Source organism: Palaemon carinicauda, chromosome 1 (genome assembly GCF_036898095.1).
Source record: "Palaemon carinicauda isolate YSFRI2023 chromosome 1, ASM3689809v2, whole genome shotgun sequence".
In the NCBI taxonomy this organism is placed as follows: Eukaryota; Metazoa; Arthropoda; class Malacostraca; order Decapoda; family Palaemonidae; genus Palaemon; species Palaemon carinicauda.
Window position 1 is genome coordinate 279,686,175 of NC_090725.1, and position 25,177 is coordinate 279,711,351.

At 35.7% G+C, this 25,177-nt stretch overlaps 1 protein-coding gene across 2 annotated transcripts in view; it reads right to left on the reverse strand.

Moving 5' to 3' along the window:
- The window catches only part of LOC137644905 (zwei Ig domain protein zig-8-like), a 300,708-nt gene that overhangs the window by 252,760 nt on the left and 22,771 nt on the right, over positions 1–25,177 (reverse strand). The window contains exon 1 of one of the 2 annotated variants that reach the window (XM_068377785.1): positions 2,459–2,589. The exons of the other annotated variant lie outside the window; for it this stretch is intronic. Within the exon in view, the coding sequence (XP_068233886.1) occupies positions 2,459–2,519 (61 nt within the window). The 5' untranslated portion in view covers positions 2,520–2,589. Of the gene's footprint in view, positions 1–2,458; positions 2,590–25,177 lie in introns of those variants that run through there. 2 annotated transcript variants of the gene reach the window in all.

The window sequence follows — 25,177 nt, forward strand, 5'->3', positions numbered from 1 at the left end:
GTTGGTGAAAATAGGGAAAAAAAGGAGATCTGACAAATTGCAATAATTATAGACGCATAACACTTACGTCAGTTGTTATGAAAATATATAGTATGCTTATTCTAAAAGACTGGAAAGAAAGATTGATGAAAAGCTGAGAAATGGACAAGCAGGATTTAGAAAAGGTAGAAGTTGCACTGACCAAATTTTCATTTTGAGACATGTACAGCAATGCGTAGAATATAGAAATCCCCTTTGGATAACATTTGTGGACTATGAAAAAGGCTTTGATAGTGTGCACCAGCTAATTTTGTGGGGAGTCCTGCGTTATTATGGAATTCCTCTTAAATATGTAAATTTGATTAAGTCTGTTCATGAGCATAGCAAGTGCAAAGTTAATGTTAATGGAGTTTTATGAATTTCCAGGGAAACGGCAGAGTACTCCAAGGGAATGTGTTGTTACCTCTGTTGTTTATCCTCCTCATGGATTTTGTAATGCTTCAAACAGTCAGAGATGGTGGAGAAGGATTGGACGAGTAACAGTTAATTATATGTAAGTGTAATTATTGCTTAATTCCTATAGTGTTAAGGTTTCAACTTTTTTCATTAATTGTTAAAATTAAATATTTTTATAAATCAAATTCTAGTGAAACAAGTGATTGTATAATTCTTGCAGTCTAAAATCTAGTTCAGATTTAAATTTCAAGTGATTCATTTTTCGTTTCACTTTTGATTTATTATTTTTATAGAATATATATATTTTCGTAAAGTGTGTATTATTTCGATCACCAATAATTATTTCAGTGCCTTGCTCGTATCCCCTGACTAGGAACCGAAGTAAGAAGTTGGTTTTAGAATAGTTCCCGTTTTGTTTTGAGTGTAACGTGAAGAGAACTTTAGATATTCAGTGTTCATATATATTAACGTCTGGGAGTTACGTATTATTCCCAGAGCTCGGAGGTATTCTCGTGTGCATTAGACTTGAAGATATCTATACGTGAAGTACAAAAATCCTGAAACTAAATAAATAGAGTGGGAAATTTCCGATTGAGAAAGGCGTTAGACTTGGATACTACATCTCTCCTAAATCCTTCACAACAAGCTTAGATTTTTCTAAAAATATAGATTGGGAAAATATAGGAATTAACATTAATGGGGGATAGCTTAACAACTTAAGATTTGCAGATGACATAATTTTGTTTAGTGACTCATGGGAGGAGTTGTAAAAAAGATGATAGAAGATTTGAATAGAGAAAGTTGAAGTGTAAGACTGAAAATCAACATGAGTAACACTAGGATAATGTCCAATGAGAATGCAGAGACAACAAATAAAGGTTATGCAGGAACCTCTAGAGATTATTGATAAATATGTTCTTATTACAGACAGTGTTTGCCCAGGACACGAGACCAAAATTGAAAGAAGGATAAGCATGGCATGGAAAGTTATTGCTAAACAAAATGAGATTATGAAAAGTAAAATGCCACTTTCTCTAAAACGAAAGTATTAATCAAATGGCCCTACCAGTAATAAATTACGCATCAGAAACCTGGAGCCTTAACAAAGCCTCAGAACATGAGTTAGTTACTACTCAAAGAGGTATGGAAAGATTAATAATGGGATTTACATTAAGACAAAAAGAGCAACATGGATATAAAACTTACCAAAGTAGAGGATATCCTAACATATTAAAAAAAGAAATGGACATGGGCAAGACATATAACGAGAATGATATATAATAGATAGAAATTAGAATAATAGAATGGGTCTCTAAAGAATGCAAAAGAAGCAGGAGAATGAAGAGAAGACAATGGATTGACGAACAAAGAATGTTTGCGGGTGTAGACTGGCATAGAAAGACCTAAAACAGACTTGAGTCTTAAGCCTTTGTTCTGCAGTGTACTAGTAGCGGCTGGTGATGACATTGGTAATGTAAGCACACATATATATATATATATATATACATATATATATATATATATATATATATATATATATATATATATATATTATGTATGTGTATATACACAATGTGTACATACACACATACATTCACACACAACACACACACACACACCCACACACACACACACACACACACACATATATATATATATATATATATATATATATATATATATATATATATATATATATATATATATATATATATATATATATATATATATATATATATACAATAACCCCGACAGCTAACAAGCCACAAAATGAAAAGTAAATAATTTGAATGGAGTTAAAGTAAATAGAAGCACAATAGCATATGCTGTAAACAATATGAGACCACCATTGATAAAAAACATAATGGATATTTATAACTTTAATGCATTTATCATAAAAGAATAATTGAGAGAGAGAGAGAGAGAGAGAGAGAGAGAGAGAGAGAGAGAGAGAGAGAGAGAGAGAGAGAGAGAGAGAGAGAGAGAGAGTAACATTTTCATAAATAATTGTTTTAGACATTACCTGGTAAGAGGATGGCAAGGGCAATAGATAGCCACGTGTAATGCAGTCCAAAGCATTTCATTTTGAAGTTCTCTTAGTTTGGATAAGTTACTGAAACTTGTCGAAGTTTTCCACTCTTTTTAACACCCACAGGTTCCTCCTTTTATGAAATCAATCACTATCACGACTCATTGAAGCACGTTCTAGAAGCTTTTCATTATAGATTCCATAAAAATAGATCTATGAATATGTTGAAACATCTGTTTAGGGTATGCTGACATACAAAATCACATTAATATGCACATATATACTGCTTTTAAGGACCCATATATAATGTCTATACACTATTTATCATACCATACCAGTTTATGCTTTGAAACACTAAAGAAATATACAATTCCAGAAAACAAAGAATTGAATTTGGCGCGACCGAGTAACTCTATAAAAGAGACACGAGAGAGAGAGAGAGAGAGAGTCGAACAGTTACGACTTGACACCAGACGTTCTGAGGCAGCACTAACGGCTCGGAGACTGAGTCCCCACAGGTTACGGGTCAATCCATAGGTTGCCATGTTTCTTAGCTGTTAATTCATTGAGAAGGGCTGCTCTCGCTTTGATCATTAGGATTTTACCTTGATTTCTTATGGAAGATTATTAAATGTGGATTATATCGTCTATTTATTTCCTTGTTTCATTTCCTCACTTGGCTATTTTTCCCTGTTGGAGCCCTAGGGCTTATACCACTTTTTCTTTTTCAACAAGGATTGCAACTTGGCTGGTAATAATAATAATAATAATAATAATAATAATAATTCTTTTTCCCTTGGTCTGACAGAACGGAATATTCGTACGCATAACTTTCTTAAATATTATATATATGGTTTTCATGTCACTTCTAATCACTTGGTAAAAGTTAATAGCACTGATCTATTTATGGAAATTTTTTTTTCTTTTTGTCATTTATTACTTACTTTTAATTGTATTTTTTCTAGTCTTCGACAACTTCTTGTGGGTAGTAGGTTGGCCGCGACACCAGCCAGCCGTTGAGATACTACTGCTAGAAAGTTATTGGATCCTGTGACTGGCGAGACAGTACTACATTGGATCCTTCTCTCTGGTTACGGCTAACTTTTTCTTTGCCTATACATACACCGAATAGTCTGGCCTATTTATTTACACTTCTCCTCTGTCCTCATACACCTGACCACACTGAGATTACCATACAATTCTTCATTGCTCAAGGGGTTAACTATTGCAATATTGCTCAGTGGCTATTTTGCTCTAAGCAAGGGTAGAAGACTCTTTAGCTATGGTAAGCCGCTCTTCTAAGAAAAGCACACTCCAAAATCAAACCATTGTTCTCTAATCTTGAGTAGTACCATAGCCTCTGTACCATGGTCTTCCACTGTCTTGGGTTAAAGTTCTCTTGCTTGAGGGTACACTCGAGCACGCTATTCTATGTTCTCTTCCTGTTGTTTTTATGAAAATTTTATAGTTTATATATGATATATCTAATCTAATGCTGTTAATAATTTTAAAACGTTTTATTTTTGTTATTTCTTCTCTTGTAGTTTGTTTGGTTTCCTTTCCTAACTGGGCTATTTTCCCCAGTTGGAGCCCATAAGCTTATAGTATCAAGCTTTTCCAACTAGTGTTATAGCTTAGCTAGTAATAATAATAATAATAATAATAATAATAATAATAATAATAATAATAATCTATTTTTCGTCTTCTCTGAACAACACTGAGCTTTACAAATAACAAGTCTTATTTTCTAATATACTATCTTCCTATTTAAAAACCTATCATCTATCTTTCACTAAGCTAAAGTCCTTCAAATATCTAAGATATTTCTTAATTTAGATATTATGATATAAAAATAAAACGATTAAGAAAATTCTGAAGACTTATCCCAGAACGTTTTCAATTTATTTTTAAGATAAATTGCATACGCCAATTAATCACTTAACTGATATTCTAAGCTAATCTACTTGATGTTTCGTATATTGCTCCTTAATAAAGAATTCATTCTGCCTTAGGATTAATACTTACTTGAACACAATTTATAAACTTATCTATCACAGCCAATAATTTGGAGTCCAGATACACACACACACACACACATATATATATATATATAATGTATATATATATATGTTTATATATATATATATATATTATATATATATATATATATATATATATATAATATATATATATATATATATATATATATATATATATATATATATATATATATAAACATATATATATATATATTCGTCCTAGATATTTTACACTTTCAAAAGTGGCGCAAAGATTAATGTCGCTAGCCCATGGTTGCAATCACTACAAGCGTTTTATTGCATGGTAATAAAGTTGATGCTAATATTAATCCTCTGGTGATCCGACGTGTTTCCTCGTCAAAATAATCGTTCTTTCTGGCGATCTGATGAGCCAATTTATTTTTGAAAAAAAAAAAATCGGTATAGATACGAGCAAGACCTAGTAAAACAGATGAGCTGGCGGGAAATGTGATGTCACTGACGTCACTCACCATTCACGAGTGTTGAATCTGTTTCACTAGATCTTGGATAGGAGCGTCAACCTACGAAAACGAGATTCTTCACGCAAGTTGGTAGATTTTGATAATTTCCTGTGCATGTGCGGTCGGCTTTCTCCGCTCATTCAGCTCATCTCGCCGTCTGACCCTGATTGTCTGTGCTTGTTATTTCATTCCGGCTATATCCCATGCTTTCTTGATAAGTAGTGCGTACCTCAAATAACATCAACGGTAGTCCGATGTCCCATTCATTTCCTGTTTCGTTGCAGTACGTTGTTAACATACTCTTTAGGGTTTGATGAAATCTCTCTGATGCACCTTGGGTCTCTGGGTGGGTGATAGCCAGTAGAAAGTTGCTGTCTGACATCCAATAGTTTCATCACATCTTGAAACAATTTTCTCGTGAAATTTGTTCCTCAGTCACTCTGAACGATTTCCGAAATGCCAAACTTAGTAAAAAAAGTCTAGTAACTTCTCGGCGATTACTTTGGCACTGATGTTCCTGACGGGTATGGCTTCTGGGTATCTCATCACTGGACACATCAAGGTTAACATATATTCATGGCCTTTCTTTGTCCACGGTAACAGTCCCACAATGTCAATCATTACCTTGCTGAACTGTTTTCCTCACACTTCAATAGGGTGTAAGGGAGCTTCATTGATGTACTCGTTAGGCTTTCCAGCCATCTGACAAACGTGACATGCACAGCAAAACTGGCTCACATCTTTATGCATTCCAGGCCAGAAAAAGTGTCTCATAACCTTCTCCATCACCTTCCTTATTCCCGTGTGTCCCGTTTCATGTGCTTCGGCGATCGGGTGTCTTCTCAACAGTGCGGAAATCAATATCTGACAGTATATCCCCCATTCGTCAGTCCCTGGGATAGCGGCGGGTCTTTGCTTTCTCAGTGGGAGACTGCTGCACCTCCGTCTCATCCACCACAATAACTCTGTTACCGTCACATCCTTCCATTGCAATTCTATTAGCCTTTTCAGACTCACTTGTCCTATTTCTAATGCTGAGTTTTCTATTTCTTCCAAATCCATTGCTTCCTTGTCTTCCTGTCCATTCGTCTGTTGTTCCTCTTCTCTCAGGCTCTCTCGGGAGCTCTCCTCTTGTATACTGTCATGGAAAACCTCTTCATCTGTAAACAAATCTTCCAAGTTCATCGCTACTTAGGTTTCTCTGTCTTCTTCAGCAGCCACTTTCTTCATCATACTCCTAGTCGTCACACAACTAGGAAACAGATACGGATAGTCCTTCTCGAGTTCAGTCGTAGGACTATACTTCAGTGGTTTCTCTGTTACAATGGGACAAGGCACAAATGGCGCTCCACCAACCTCATTACCCAGCAAGACTTTCACTCCTTCGACAGCCAATGAATCCTTTACCGCAAAATCAAAACGACCTGCCACCAAATTGCATGACAGTTTCAAACGCCAAATTGGAGTAACCTCCTCACCTACTATTCTCTTCAAAATGACCGAATCTCCTGTGGGAGACTGTTACACCAACGGATATACACATTGTGTCACCATGCTATGATTAGATCCTGTGTCGCGCAATATCTAACCGGGATCTGCTCTCTCCCATCCACAGCAGCTAACATACCTTCATAAATATACAGTATAAAGATATCTATGCTATTGAGGTTGTCCTGTTTGTCGTGTAAACATTACCTGACTTATTTTCCTCGTCAAACTTCCCTGTTTGATTCTTTGTCTTCGTATTCTTTGGAGTTGACATATCCTTAACCACTTGGGCGAGTACTTTCGGTTCGTTTGACCAATATTCCTTACTGATATGGCTTTTTTTCCACACTTATAACTGACAATATTAATCTTCTGCATGTCTTTCACAACACCTGATGGAGGATGATTTGACAATTATTGTTGTGGTACTGTCACATTCTGCATATTCTGCTTTAGAACAGTACCAGTGATATTTCCGCTGTAACTATTGAACTTGTTCCCATAAATATTACTCAACTGGTTTCCATGGTTCGGCGAATACTTGACACTTGGTCGGAACGACGCTTGAAACTTCATACCCGAGGAGTGTTTACGACTGATAATACTATAATCTTCACTCAGCGAAGCGGCTCTATAAAGTTTCTTCACCTCTCTCTCTCTCCCTCAAGTACGTTCGAACATGTTCAGGAATTCCTCGTAAATATTGTTCCAGCACTATCAGTTCTTCTAGATCTGCCATCTCTCATACTTTGGCAGCCTCTATCCATCTCTTAAAACATCGTTGTACCTTATATGCGTAATCCAGGAAAGTCATTTTCTCGCTCTTCCGCAAACTTCAGAATCTTTCAATATAATATTCAGGGGGTCATCTGATACACTTGCAGCACGCTCCTCTTTAACTTCTCGATACTCCTTCCTCTGGTTCTGAGACAAGGCAAGATACGCACTGCGTGCTTTCCCAATTAGGCCACTCTGCAATAACACAAACCATTTATCTTCTAGCCATTGTCGATGCGATCATTTCAAAATGATCGAGAAATTTGTTGGGAGCTTTTTCTGTGAATTTCGGAATTAACCTCTGGGTGTTTGCCACAATAAACACGGGATTGTGCATAGAAAGGGTCACCTCTGTCTGAGTTACCGACCTTGCACGAGCATTCAACAGTTCCAATTCCCTCGCATGTCTTGCAATATCTCTTGCCTCTTCCCTCTCTTTCTTCTAGTCTTGCGATTTCTCTTGCCTCTTCCCTCTCTCTTTCTTCTCCACTTGCAACTTCTCTTGCCTCTTCTCACTCTTTTTCTTCCCCTTCCCTTGCATGTCTTGCAATTTCTCTGGTTTCTTCTTCACGTTCTGCCATTATCTTTAACTTAATCAAATTCTCTTCTGCATTTCGTTGAATTTCAGCTTCTACATTCCTTCAGTTCTTAGGTCAACTGATACTTGCTTCGCTACGAATTCTGCTTCAGCCTTCTCCAAAAGTTCGCGAGCTGCTACAGTATCTTCTTCTGACAACTTTCTTGAGTTTATCAATGATTCTCAGACTATACACTTGATTTGGGCTTTAATAATTCCACTCGTTGCATGGCCACCACATGCCATTAAAATAGAGAGCCACAGAGTTTTAGTTACATTAGCTTCTGACAATTCCTAAACAACTGGGTTTTCAAGAAACTCCTGTACATTCAATTGCACCATCTTGTACTTTACCAGAAATTATACCTTTCCAAAAAATATATCCTATCAATACAAAGAATCCTATTAACACTAAACTGGTCAAACCTTTAATGAAAAACACTTCCCTGTTATCACCAATATTTAAAACAGGCTCGCTCAATCCCAAGGTCTGTGCACCAAAAATATATATATTATGACTAGCGAATTACATAAATTCCCGTGCTCCAAACCTCACCTGTTTTATTTTACATAAATCTGATACACAAGAGAAAATACCTCGAGGTCTGAGAATATTACGCAACTCCCAGATGGTAATATATATGAACACTGAATATCCAAAGGTCTCTTTACATTACACTCAAAACAAAACTGAGTGATTTCTTTACTTAAACTATTCTAAAACTAACCTCTTACCATGGTTCTTTGTCAGGGGATGCAAGCAAAGTACTGAAACAAACATTAGTGATTGAAATAATACACACTTTTACAAAAATAAATATATTCTATAAAGATAACAACAATTCAATAGAATCAACACCAAAAATAAATCACTCGAAATTTTAATCTAAACTAGACCTTAGAATTATGACAAAAAACTTCAAAAAATAATACTATCACTTGTTTACCTGGAAATTAATTTAAGAAAATATTTAATTTTAACATTTAATGAAAAAATGACACTTTAACACTTATAGAAAATAAATCAGAATTACATTTACATATACTTAACTGTCACTCTTATGTCCTTAGCCTCACTCAAGGTTACCAAACAGTTAAGCAAAATAAATACATTTCACTGTCACTAATTTCACAGGGCCAGTTGCAAATAATCTTCAATATAAAATTTACTGGTAAAACTCACTTCCCTTTACATCTAATCAGACACAAAAATATTTAAATGTTTCACGAACACTGTACACTTTTGAGAGGCAACACAATTCACGAATGAGAGGCAACATTATGTGGTTGGATAGAGGCTTGTGAGGACACAGAATTATTGGAGTGTAGGCTGAATCTCTCTGATTGCTTTCAATGCATTGCTAGGTCCTATATATATCATCTTAATTCACTCTAGGGATTTCTAGTAAATCCTTCTCGTGGCGTTGGGGCATGGCTCCAGCGGCGTAAGGTTGCCAACTTAGTAATTTGAAGGAGTACTAACGTTGCTTACGAGGGAACTCTCTCTCAGCTAACTCCACCCACCTCCTCTCTCAACAGTAAAGAAAAAAGAATAATCTTTAGTCGAGAACTTTCATGTTTCTTCCAACCACATGGAAACACAATGGAATCCCTAACGTGTGTGTCATACAGCAAACCTAAACAGTATTACGTAAGACTTTTTACCAAAACTACGTGAAATAAAAAGTTAATTCTTTAAAATAACACAAATTTACATATTCAGAACTGAATGAAAATACAATTAAAGGAATGGCGGAACTCTCATGTAATTTACATGTATTACTTAATCCTACATGAGTGTAACTCACCTTAGGAGCTGGCTATACATCTCTTAAATACACAAATATAATATGTGAATAAAATATTCTACTTTCATAAAGACCAGCTTTGTCAGAATATATATATATATATATATATATATATATATATATGCATATATACATACACACATATGTATATATATATATATATATATATATATATATATATATATATATATATATATATATATATATATATATATATATATATATATATATATATACATACTGATATTCCCATCTCAGCTGTTGTTGATTTAATTGCACCAACTATGTTTCCTTCCTAGACAATCTAACTTCTTACCATTAATCTTCATTATATTTTCACTCCCTTAGCAAGTTTCCTAACTTAAAAGATTTAGTGTACCCCACTTATCAATCAGGTGGAACTAATTATCCAACTCTAAACAAAATTCTCATTATTCTCATTAGTACGTTAGCAAGTGTTCCCATTCCTGGCAGTCATAATTATCTATGAAGCCACTATTTACTTTAGGTTTTAATAATTTGATTTTCATTTGATTATTGCAACTATAAAAATAATAATCAACTTCATATTCAGGTTTCATATAAAACCCCACAATAACCTTTACTTGTTAATTCATGTACTAGCCCTCATGTGTTGATTGTACCTAATCTCAAAATATCCCATCTTTATATTCTAATAACTCTAACCTTATAAACTTTTCAAATGCACTGGTACCTTGGTTTACGAGCTTAATGAGTTCCAGGAGCGAGCTCGCAAACCAAAATACTCATAAACCAAAGCAAATTTTCCTTTAGGAAATAATAGCAATTCACTCGATGCATTCCACAAGTCCATAAATACACACGGTATAATAATTTCTAAAGTTTTAATGTAGGTTAAGGAACAAATTATAACCTTTAACATAAAAAAATAAATGCAAATTAATAATTCCCGATAAGAAATTGAAATATGTTGGCAAATTAACTACATGTTACTTTTGAAGAGAGTCGTGACTAGTGTGAGGGAGACAAGGGAGGAAAGAGGGGGTTACTGCTTGGTGGGATAATCTCCCTTAAGAGAACTTTATCGAGAGTTCTCTCTCTTGAATGGCGTTCCCTATCATAACTGCATCACTTAATTTAGGCTTTCTGAACACTTGTTCGTCTTTTTTTTTTTTACACTATAACCTTTAGTTCTGTTAAGGAACCTATCCAGAGTAACTGATTTGTTTTTATATTTCAAATATCATAGACCTGCAACATTTCATTGTTGGTATTAAATGTATTTATTATCTGACCTGATGAAGCAATAACTTTTATAAAAGTTTGCAGGCTAACCTACAGTCTTAATGGCTCCTCCTCTTCAAATACCATTGGTTTTTCAATAGTAGTATTTTCAGAAAATGCATCACCTTCTTAGTACTTCACATCCATACAAATAAGCTGATACTTTCAGCGTTAAGAATATGTTACTCTTGATTCGTCAATGACAGTTCTGTTTTCCCATCATCTAATGCTTCCATATCCTCTTTATTGTTTAGAATTTCATCTGTACTCATCATGAATGTTGTATTATGAATGGCTAATTTTTGCAAGTTGGCAGGACGTCTTTTTCAATCATGTTTGGGGGCCATTATTACGATACTGATCACTTTGCAATGTAACACAAAATGACTATGGTGTACAATAACGATTACAACTATACAAAAGACATGCGTCACAACTATACAAAAATGCCAAAGATGTGCGTGAGAAATGATTCTTCTACTTGTGCTATAGCATGAGTGAAAGGAGGGAAGGGTATGAGATAACACGAAAAAAATGGTGTAAAATGACCATGAACACTACATGAGGGTGTTGGGGTACACATGCTAGTTACGTTAGTAGTCTACATGTACATAAAAATGCACATACGGAAGGAAATTCTAGCTCGCAAACCGATACAATGATCGTAAATCAATTTGAGTTTTTATGGTTGTACACCCATTTTCTCGTATTCTGAGTTACTTGTAAACAGAGGTAGTCTACTGCAGTACTGTTGTGTCTCATAATTTAATCAGTTTCCATAAGCGACACACAGTTTTTTTGTATATCATTGTTTCCCTTTGAATTCATCTATTTAGTTAATTTATTTCATTTTCAAATGTAGTTTCACTTCTCACTTGAATCAAAATAATGAATTTGCAAGTTACTTGTAAATACATTCAAAGATATTTCGTTTCTGTTTCCAATAGATCTCATTCAGAAAATGTTTTATTCTTATGATACAACGGAAAATGACATACTCGTTAGAGCATCAATATATACGATATGCATAACAATCTAAGAAATCATCGAAAGTCAAAACAATTTTATGAAAAGCTAATGTTTACAGAATATGAGGAAACATTTTGAAATAGATAATTAAAGATCGCTGGGTAAAAAAATTAAGTGGAAACTGAAGTGTTAATTAAAATAATAAAGCATTATTACCAAGAAACATAGTGGAATAATTATTGTGGAAATTCCAAAAGACAAAAATGCAATTTATGTCGTTTAATGGTTGCAAATTACATTAAATGTAAAAAGAAAAAGGTACATATCCTCGTATTTCGTATCTTATCACATGAGGTAACACATTAGAGGTGGGGAGAAGTAGATAATATACAGAAAAGAGAGAGGAAACATGGTAATCTTCATTACTGGGGACTAATAACTACTATGTGATTTTTATGAACGAAAATAATTTCCAATCTCTTGACATCATAGTGGAGCAGGAAATGGTAAATTTTCAAGAGAATCTTTCATTTCCGAAAACAAACACCAAAATTGGCACACATACTCAATGGGGATTGCCCTTTCGATCAAATCTGTTAGCCACCTAAAGATTCAAGAAAGCGGCCATCTGTAAAGATGGATGCCATTGAATATACAGAAATACTGCGCAGATTTGTCCTATGTGGCCATGATAAATACGAAGTGGATATCAAATCTCAACTGAAGTTTGAACATTAAAGACAGATCTAGTAATAGCTCAGCTGCTTCAGTACAACTTCTATGGAGGGTAAAAAGAAGGAACAGCAATTTACAGACACTCCAATGATGAGACCTCATCTTGTTTACATGGGGTTATCCATCGACACAAAGACCTCCCCAAAAAGTTGGAGGAAATACCTAATGAGCTGCAACACTCAACAATTAAATGGAGGATGGGGTTGTCTATCCAGCAGTTCTGTGAATAGGGTGGTTCACCACATCAGCCTTGGATAACAGACCAAAATACCACTGCAATGGCAGCAACTACTTCTTTTCTTAGATACAGCATCTCTGTTTTAAACACCCCAACCAAAGAAGACAAAGGGGAAAAGCGCGGCCAGTTGAGGTTCGGAGAGCAGAAAGTGAAGACAGATCCAGAATGTTCAGACCTGCTAATTAGGGCCAGACCAAGACAGGATATCTGTGGCAGATTGTTTGAACACAGTTTGTATCCATTGTACAGTGGCCAGTAACTGACCAAGTTTGGATGCAATTCAGAATGCTCTACAGTTGAAAATGCTACTTCTTTGGTCTGACCTGCACAGCATTGTGCAGCTGCAGTGCGAGTTTTGAGGCGTTGTATACTCCTCAAGTCAACAAAGCAATAAGTGGCAGACCTTTATGAGCTTATAACCTATATGTACATCCAATAATATATTGGGCTGATGGTGCTTATGAAATGGGCACCTATATCCTTATTATTACTTTGATCCTGATATCATGATATATGCAAGGAAGCTAGCGAGTTAGCGCACAGTTCTAAATTCGGACTCCAAATAGTGAAAAATTATATGATTTGACACAAAGATCATTCAACTAGGACAAGTTTTTGCAATTTTATTGCGAAATGTAACATTTCCTTAAATTCATGGGCATCCGTCTTGAAAAACAGCCGCCATCCTGAATCTTTAGGAGGCTAATGGGTCTTATCATAAGAGCAATGCTCAAGAAGTATGTGTGCTTATTTTGGTGCTTCTTTCTGGAAATGGAAGACCCCTACAGTCATCTGCCCCACTATCATATGGTACCTATATACATCATTGATAAAAGTACGAGTAAATACTATGTAATATACATTTAGTAGTCTATTTTTAGTTAGTTTTTTATAAGAATGATAATATATCCAATAAAGGAAATGATAGGATTAATTGAATAACGTATGTGAAGGTACATTCCCTCTTAATGAATATCAACGATTATTGTAAACAATGTTATACAATAGAAAGTGATGTTCCTGTATTTTCTCCAAAGGCCATGATTTTGTTTTTATAAATGGCCTAAAAATGCTTATCAAATAAGGAGGACTTGTAGAATCACAGCAGCACTTCGAGGGATAGATGGCTAATAGTTAGCAGTACAGGGAAGCTAAATAAGATAAATGTAAGGTTGAACAGCTAGCAGTATACTAAAATTTTAGAAGACCATTCCAAGATCATAAAAATTAAATTGCTTGTAGTGTTTCCAGATTTTAGCCCGATAGAAAATCTGTGGGCTTCTATTGTCAATATATGTGATGGCAATCATATTAAGACCATAGAAGCCCTAATCAGCCAAAACAAATCAGTATGGTAGTCAGCTGAGAAGTATTTATAAAAGTCAAGACAACTTGAATATTTTGCAAGAATGACGAATATTTAAAAACAAAATAAAAATATAAAAATTATGTTGAAAGTACATTATTTTACACCTATATAGAAAAATATGTAAAAATGGGTGGTTTGTCACGTTGTATTAGTAATGTTGGTATAAATTTCAATGGTACTGAGTGGTGATTGATTAATTAACTGATTTCTTTAACAGTGAGCAATAGCATCACGAGTCAACTAATCTATGTAGACATCTAATAGTGTAATTATCTAAAGTATCCCGATATAAAGAAACTAAATATTACATTAGAAGCTGAATATTCTATATAACATAAATAAAAGTGATACGTATTGTCATAAAATAATTTAGGAATCTTAGAGCAAATGCGGAAATTCTTTTATATTGAAATGTCCAAAATTTTACAATTTCTTACACCAAGTAAAAGTAAAATGAATTTATTTTCAAATGGTGTATGAAACATAACAATTGCAATTATTTTCAAATTTGGAAACCTGTGCAGAAAAAATTATATATGCATGCGCAAAATTATGAATAAAAACGGGTCCTAAGCGGTTTTGTGACTAACATATTTTCTTGCATTTTGTGTAATAAATAAGCAATGAAGAACGCTATAAAAATTGCAAAGGAAAGTTGAATAAATTTAATATATAATTAATAAAAAAATATATGTTTTGTCAGAAAAAGATGAGCAACGGCAGAGCAAAGACTGAAAATATATCTTAATCTTTAACAACAAAATTAAGAGAAAGTTTTTTGTGCAGATATTTTTTCTAATATATATATATATATATATATATATATATATATATATATATGTATGTATATATATATATATATATATTTGGCCACATGATTGATATGCATATACACATTAATGCAAATATAACCCAATCAACTTAAACATATAATTATATAAATATCACAAACATATCTAGAATCATTCATTATTGATACTGGAAACAACAAGTAGTTTACATGACAAAGAATAAATCAAGAAAACAATAGAAATTTCCCCTCACCACGAAATGATTAATTCGCATAACTGTTAGCGAGATGTGGAAATAGCAGTGCGGTGCAAAGTAATCTTTTGAAAACCTGTGTTATTTCATATGTGCAGCTAAATACAAAATAGCTCCGAAATGAACTCGTCATGATATTCTTAAATGCGAAGCAATTTCCTAAAAAATGCGCTTTTGCACGCAAACCTCAAATAATTTTGAAGAGGCTGAGAAACTCAGAGGTAAATTAAAACATCAAAATCTACACTACAAACTTTTAAGAATTTCATGAATTACATTAAAACTACTTTTCTATTCACTACTCATTCAATTGAAACTGCGATGGTAAGGTTTCTCCATCTGCCTGTCTGTCTGTGGATAATTCTTGATTTATTCTCTTCTCGCTTTCATTTCTAGTTGCTTGCTCCCATGCAAGAGTTTTGCCTCTTATCCAGGAAACTCTAAATAGTTTCCGGTCTCAAGGGTCGCTTCTCAGCCGCTCTTCTCATCGTGAATGCTTCTGTGTTAGTAATGGGTTCCAGTTTCCGGAAATTCATATACACTGCGGAAATTTCCGACATCGGCTGTTCTTCGTCTCTTATACTTGATTCAGCAAGGCATCAATTACGACAAGCGAGTTTGTCTAGGTATATTTCAGTATGAATTACAATTATTACGCATTCGCGCACATATTCATGTGATGTAAATTACATACACCACACACGCACGCACGCGCACACACACGCAAACACACACACCTAGACACACACACACACACACATATATATATATATATATATATATATATATATATATATATATATATATATATATATATATATATATGCAAATCTTAAGTTGTTAATGTATTCCCCATTAATGTTGATCCCTATATTTTGTGAAATATTTAGATACGTAGAAATTTGCAAAAAAAAAAAAAAAAAAAAAATGACTGTATTTGATAAATGACTCATGATGACGAAAATAATGAAATTTCTATCGGGCTACCTATTATATTTGAGGGTATATCCATTGTTCAACGTAAATTTTAGCTCTGATGAAAGCCATGAGTGACTGGGTGTTAATTTTAGCTCTGATGAAAGCCATGAGTGACTGGGTGTTAATTTTAGCTCTGATGAAAGCCATGAGTGACTGGGTGTTAATTTTAGCTCTGATGAAAGCCATGAGTGACTGGCTGTTGTTGTTGTGAGACGACCGGAGCCACCTTTTCATCCATATTTGATAGTGATATACCATCAACAGCCGTTCTTGTAACCATAATTTTTCAACTCTCACAAAAGCTGGTTGTGGATAAAAAGGGGCTAATGGCCCTCAGAGAAAGGATCAATATTGTAGGTAGTAGGTTGGGCACGGCACTAGCCACCAACTGAGATACTACCGTTGGGGTCCTTTGACTGGCCAGACAGTATTACATTGGATCGCTCTCTCTGGTTAAGGCTCATTTTGTCTTTGCCTACACATGCACCGAATAGTCTGGCCTATTCTTAACACATTCTCCTCTGTCCACATACAGCTGACAACACTGAGATTAACAAACAATGCTTCGCTCAAAGGGTTAACTACTGCGATGTAATTGTTCAGTGGCTACTTTCTGAATCCCTCAGTTCTGCTACTCTGCTCCAGATTCGGGGCAGCTGCTAAGATGTTCTACTGGATGTCAATGGTAATAAAGCATGTAAGTAGGCATATCCTTGTGGCGGTAGCCTCCCCATTAACCAATCTCTTCTTTTTGCATGATTCAGAATCTAATGTGTGCTTTCTGGTATATACTGGTGTCTGTCGTTCTCTTTTGCCTCGTCCCCTCTCAAGTGTACAAGCCCATCATTCTAAGCCTGCGGAGGTCCGCCTGGTGTCTACCGGATATATCCATACTCACAGTTATGAGATTCTGATACTGTCATTTGGGGGGTTCCTGTGTCCGTGGAATTTCTTCATAGCGGACGTTGTACTGTCCCTCATCAGTAAAGAATTCCTTGCCCATTTCCCTTTCCTGGTTGATGTTGTATATCAACACTTATTCAACACCAGCTATTACTCATCAACACAATTTTCCATATGCTCCGTCTAACCTTGTGTTCCCCATCAGCACACCCACATATACCATCACTACCCCTTTTGGCACATATAAATTTCAATTACACCTGTTTTGGCCTTTGTAATGTATTTCAATACAAAGAAAATCCTATCAGCTACTACTGCTTACAACTTTCCCATGCCAACAGCACCCCTCCTGCTTTCCAATGATGCCAGTGAAGTGACTATAGGGGTAGTACTTGAACAAATGATCAATGGATTGCTATGCCCTTTGACCTTCTTCATTAGAAAACTTTCAGAGGCTGAATCCAGCTACACTACCTTCGCCCTCAAACTACTGATGCTGCATTTAGTTGTAAGTCATTTCCACCACTTCTTAGAGAGCACATACTTTGTCATTCGCAAAGATCACATGCTCCTTGCGCAAGTCTTCACTCAACAGTCTGATGCCTGGTCTGCTAGCATCTCTCTGCCTGCCATTTCTGATTACAACTGCACATTTCACATCCATGGTAAATTGAATCCCATTGGCGATGCCTTCTCAAAAAACACATTGGCTACAATCTACCTGGGAATGGATTACAAGGGCTTAGATGAAGCCCAACAAAAGGACCAGAGTATCAAATGTGCTGGACATCCTGCATATATCTCCATTACGTTGACATCACCTTGGAAGACTTGAACGCCACCATTTTTTGGGACTTCAGTCTTGGTACCTGCCTCCATGTGCTGACAGGTGTTTCAATTAATCCATGGCCTCGCACACCCTTCACGTCAATCTACTGCACAGGTGCTGAAGTCAAAGATGCCAAGGATTGGGTCTGTGCCTGCACTTCATATCAAATTGCCTGCACTTCGCATCAAACTTTAAATGTGGATCGGCGCAGATTTGGGTGTGGGCGCCTTCCATAAGCCTCAGGATCGTTTTGTCCACATTCACATTGACATGGTTACCCCCTACCAACGTCAAAAGGACAGCGTTACCATTTGGTAGTCATCAATATCTCCAGTTGTTAGCCTGACGCCATCCCCATGCTAGATGTATCATCTGCCTCATGTACTGTTGCCTTACTTTTCAGATGGATAGCAAGATATGGATTCCAGAGCATGTCACTTCCAAGATGAGCAACACTTTCACCTCTCAATTGTGGACATCATTAGGCCATCTTCTTGCCAACACCCTATATTAGGCTACTGTTTAAAACAACACAGCCAAAGAAATAGTGGAACCTTTTAATCGTACCCTTAGCACAGTTTTGATGTCCTTCTGTACTGACTCTTAACTGATATTCACAACTTCCCGGTCCTCCTTGGACTGGGGATTACTCTCAAGGACACTATGAATGTCTCAGCAGCAGAAAAGGTATATGAAATTTTTTTCTGTCTGTAATCTTTGATGATTTCCAGTTCCTAGATCATGTCATGGAAAAATCTACCCCTTGTCATAAAACTTACAAGCCCCCAGCAAAGCAGCACACACCGAGAGACCTACTGTACATACTGCAAAACATCTTCATGCGCACCTGTGTTTGTAAGCTACTTTCTACGTTCCCATACACTGGTCTAATCTTTGTCATCCGTCACACTCTTAAAGTTTTCCTCCTCAAGACTCTTAGAAAAGAGAATTTGATAACCATTAACAGCCTTAAACCTGTGCATTTCCTGCAAGATGACCTACCAACAGTACGACTCTCTAAGGCTAGTTGCTTCTTTCACGTGTATTTCTTATTCGAGGGGGAGGAGAGCCATGTCATGGATGTACAGCAGTACGATAGTAACCGCCATTTAACTCCAATCAGTTTAAACAATAAAACTGTTGCATTTAAAGAACCAATTTTGACTATTTTCATTACTGTTAATTTGTCAAGTCTTATGCCAATGTCAACCTCCAGTACGTCTCTAACTATAACAGTTCTCTAAATGCAAGAAACACTCAATCTAAATGACATAAGTCATTGAATGAACTTGTGTCATTGTCGCAATTATGTAACCCTTTGCGGCCAGTATAAATACCTGTGCATTTCGCTAAATAAAATTAATTATTTGGGAGCTGTCCTTTTGTGCACACATCTCCCAAGCATGTTACACAATCAAATTGACTGTGACTTCCTTTTTGACACAACATAAGTTGGAATCCTGCCCTGGTCAGATATTCACATAACAAAATGAATATCCCCTTGGGTCTCTGATCCCGTGAGGTTGAATTGGATAGTGAAAAAAAATTGTGTCCGCTTTTTAGAAAAAAAAGAAGAAGATAAAAGTCACGAATGTTAGGGGTAAATTTTAAGTATAATCCTTGAATTTAAGAAGAATATGTATGGCAGAGTCGGAAAAAACTCATATCAATGTTTATAACCAAAGGGATATAATAGTCACCTTTCACTTCGAATGTAACTCAGGACTGACATTTATAAAATGAATTTCCTCTTAGGTCAGCGAGCAAATTTGATATTATGATGTATTTGTGGCTGATTTGAATTAAAAATCTGAATAATAGTGATATACTATCATAAAACAACCAACTATTTACTTACTAATCAATGATATTGGTGAAGACTGGTTAATTTCAATTGTTAAAAAAACTGGAATTCATCAGGAATACATGTATGGCAGTGTCATAGCCATCTTTCTACAGTATATTGAGACGGCAATGGCAGTGTTCGAGTCAAGTTTTATCTCTCTTTATAGCTGGATGGGATAGCCGCCTATCACTTTGAGTTTGACTCTGATAAGATTCAAATCCCTGCTTAAGCCAGATATTTATACGAAAAGTTGAATTACTTTTACTTATTAGGTCTATGGTCCCAGGTAGAGTGAATTCGGTATGAAGACGTATTCCAACCTTTTCTAAAAAAAAGGAAAGTCACGACTGTTATTGTATAAAATCATCATAAAACAGCTACGTTTACAAATTAACCAATTGGCTATAGTGGTGGAGACCTGTTCATTTTATGTCTATAGACAAAACCGGAACCAGACATGAATATGGACTTAAGAGTCTGAATCAAATTTCATCTCTTTATAGGCAGATTGAAAGGCTTAAAGGCCACTCATAAATGGCAGAGGTAAGGGACAGTGACATTGCCCTATCAAGCAGGACAATGCCCAAGAGTCTGACCATATATACATATGATCAGCGTCAAAGCCCCACTCCACCCAAGTTAGGACCAATGGGGACATGTAATGGCTGCTGATGACTCAGCAGAGATACCTCTAGGCCCCCCAACCAACCCCTTCCTTAGCTCACAAGGATAGTGAGGTTGCTGCGACAAAGGAACTAACCAGTTTGAATGGGACTCGAACCCCAGTCTTGCAATCACTAGTCAGGGACGCTACTAAACAGGCCACCACAACCCAATGGGTATTATAGGCGATCGTTATTTTGATTTTGATTCGGCGTAGGTTTGAATCCTGGCCTATGCAGAAATTCTTACATCAAAACTATTTCTCGTTGGGCATGTAATCTCGAGGTAGAGCAATTTCGATAATAAGAGTATTTATGACCTTTTGACAGAAATGATGATCACGGTATTGTTGATATGATCATAAAATTGTCAAGTGTTATGGTAACAATTTTTTAAATTTTACCTAAATGTTAAAAATGATCGCCATTAATGTGGCAATTCAGAGCAATAACTAAATAAAAACAGCTCTCAAAGAATTCTACAGAAAGTACCAAACATCGTATACCCTGTAATTTATGAGAAAGTGTTTATACCGTCACGCAGGTAAAGCCCCAGAAAAGACAATTGAACTGCATAGAATAGTTTAAGATAATAATGCAATGTTTTTTTCTGTTAGAGATCAAAATCCTATTATCAATAAAAATGTGCGAAGTAGTAGTCTCATTCGACAATTCATAAGTCTTTTTTTAAAATCAAGGTACTTTTTATAATCAACTCTCTACAGAAAGGAAGGATCCTTCTAGTCACCGACAATGCTTGCTCAGCAATATCAGAGAATGATCTGTTTCTATAACCTGTCCTTATATCCCATCACCTTCTTCATTATCATCAATAACATCACTACTAACTGATTAGAAAGAGATGTCAGAGTTCAGCTTTATTAGAGAAAGTATTGATGATAATTTTATATGCAGAGATTTCTGCATGCTTAATAAAAAGAAGCCTGTTTTTAGTGACATCGAGTTTTTATCTTGGCAATTATACACCTGGTATTGTATAAGTCTTTGCGATATTAACCGTTTTTATCTATACTTTCATACAGATGTATGTATAATAGTATATGCTTATGTGCATATCATTATTGTTACTTGTATGATAGTTTATTTATTATATGTATTGTTAAACAAAATATGTATAAATCTATATGAATGAAAGTCTTTAAGTATGTATATACAAGCATATGTGTACATTAGCATTGATATGTGTTTATATATGTATACATATGCATACATGTATATGGGTATGTGTCCATGTTTATGTATGCACATATGTGTAGATATATATGTAAGTAGGCCTGTTTGTGTATTTACATAGATATGAAAAATTATTCAAGATATACTCGTATTAGCATAACAAAGGTCAAGAAAAACACTTATGACCTTTAACCCGGTTCTTAAAAGATCCCAATCGGTTCTATTTTTCTGTATTTTTCTGCAAGTTCTTGGATAGATGTTTGAGGTCTTACTGTATCATATATATTGTAATACCCTCTATGAATAATTCAGTCCTCTTGATGATGTTGAGAGATGAAACCGATCAGGATGTACTCGATATTTTTCATTTTCCTTATTGTTTATTGCATCTGAGCATTACGTGTTCTTATGGGTTTTATGCATACACACACATATATATATATACATATATATATATATATATATATATATATATAATGTATATATATATATATTATATATATATACATATATATACATATATATATATATATATATATATATATATATATATATACATATAATATATATATATATATATATATATATATATATATATATATATATATACATATATATATATATATATATATATATGTATATATATATATATACTGTATATATATATATATATATATATATATATATATATATATATATATATACTATATATATATATATATATATATATATATATATATATATATATACATATACATATATATACGGTGTTTGAAGTGGAACAAGTTTTATCATTATTGACTCAAGAATGAGCAGAAGTTGGTAATCTGATATTTGACCTAGGATGCTAAAATCTTTGTGGTCAATATTAAGTTCACACATTGTAGCATGATTGCATTCTGGGCTGGGACACTTTGGCCAAATATATTGATACAAGTGTACCTGACCTGTCAAAAATATCTAGATAGATATGCACATACATGCGCACAAACATGCGCACAGACAGTTTCAACCCATCCCACCCCTCCCCGTTTCCTCACTATAATACGGCAGTTGTGGTTTCCGAGTATACATCTCGGGGTAACCTCTCCCACCAGGGTATGACCACTCCCTTTTTCACATACCTGAGGGCTGAGGGACGGGAGAGACCGAACAGTTCTACGTCTGGCTATGTCGCTTCGCGTGACCTGAAAGAAATTATATATATATATATATATATATATATATATATATATATATATATATATATATATATGTATACATACATACATACATACATACATACATATATATATGTATATCCATCCATCCATATACCAAGGCACTTCCCCCAATTTTGGGGGGTAGCCAACACCAACAATGAAACAAAACAAAAAGGGGACCTCTACTCTCTATGTTCCTTCAGCCTAATCAGGGACTCAACCGAGTTCAGCTGGTACTGCTAGGGTGCCACAGCCCAACCTCCCACATTTCCACCATAGATGAAGCTTCATAATGCTGACTCCCCTACTGCTGCTACCTCCGTGGTCATCTAAGGCACCGGAGGAAGCAGCAGGGCCTACTGGAACTGCGTCACAATCGCTCGCCATTCATTCCTATTTCTAGCACGCTCTCTTGCCTCTCTCACATCTATCCTCCTATCACCCAGAGCTTTCTTCACACCATCCATCCACCCAAACCCTGGCCTTACTCTTGTACTTCTCCCATCAATTCTTACATTCATCACCTTCTTTAGCAGACAACCATTTTCCATTCTCTCAACATGGCCAAACCACCTCAACACATTCATATCCACTCTAGCCGCTAACTCATTTCTTACACCCGTTCTCTCCCTCACCACTTCGTTCCTAACCCTATCTACTCGAGATACACCAGCCATACTCCTTAGACACTTCATCTCAAACACATTCAATTTCTGTCTCTCCATCACTTTCATTCCCCACAACTCCGATCCATACATCACAGTTGGTACAATCACTTTCTCATATAGAACTCTCATTACATTCATGCCCAACCCTCTATTTTTTACTACTCCCTTAACTGCCCCCAACTCTTTGCAACCTTCATTCACTCTGACGTACATCTGCTTCCACTCCACCATTTGCTGCAACAATAGACCCCAAGTACTTAAACTGATCCACCTCCTCAAGTAACTCTCCATTCAACATGACATTCAACCTTGCACCACCTTCCCTTCTCGTACATCTCATAACCTTACTCTTACCCACATTAACTCTCAACTTCCTTCTCTCACACACCTTTCCAAATTCTGTCACTAGTCGGTCAAGCTTCTCTTCTGTGTCTGCTACCAGTACAGTATCATCCGCAAACAACAACCGATTTACCTCCCATTCATGGTCATTCTCGCCTACCAGTTTTAATCCTCGTCCAAGCACTCGAGCATTCACCTCTCTCACCACTCCATCAACATACAAGTTAAACAACCACGGCGACATCACACATCCCTGTCTCAGCCCCACTCTCACCGGAAACCAATCACTCACTTCATTTCCTATTCTAACACATGCTTTACTACCTTTGTAGAAACTTTTCACTGCTTGCAACAACCTTCCACCAACTCCATATAACCTCATCACATTCCACATTGCTTCCCTATCAACTCTATCATATGCTTTCTCCAGATCCATAAACGCAACATACACCTCCTTACCTTTTGCTAAATATTTCTCGCATATCTGCCTAACTGTAAAAATCTGATTCATACAACCCCTACCTCTTCTAAAACCACCCTGTACTTCCAAGATTGCATTCTCTGTTTTATCCTTAATCCTATTAATCAATACTCTACCATACACTTTTCCAACTACACTCAACAAACTAATACCTCTTGAATTACAACACTCATGCACATCTCCCTTACCCTTATATAGTGGTACAATACATGCACAAACCCAATCTACTGGTACCATTGACAACACAAATCACATATTAAACAATCTCACCAACCATTCAAGTACAGTCACACCCCCTTCCTTCAACATCTCAGCTTTCACACCATCCATACCAGATGCTTTTCCTACTCTCGTTTCATCTAGTGCTCTCCTCACTTCATCTATTGTAATCTCTCTCTCATTCTCATCTCCCATCACTGGCACCTCAACACCTGGAACAGCAATTATATCTGCCTCCCTATTATCCTCAACATTCAGCAAACTTTCAAAATATTCCGCCCACCTTTTCCTTGCCTCCTCTCCTTTTAACAACCTTCCATTTCCATCTTTCACTGTCTCTTCAATTCTTGCGCCAACCTTCCTTACTCTCTTCACTTCTTTCCAAAACTTCTTCTTATTCTCTTCATATGACTGACCCAATCCCTGACCCCACCTCAGGTCAGCTGCCCTCTTTGCCTCACGTACCTTGCACTTTACTTCCACATTTTTCTCTCTATATTTTTCATACTTCTCTATACTATTACTCTGCAGCCATTCTTCAAAAGCCCTCTTTTTCTCTTCCACTTTTACCTTCACTCCTTCATTCCACCATTCACT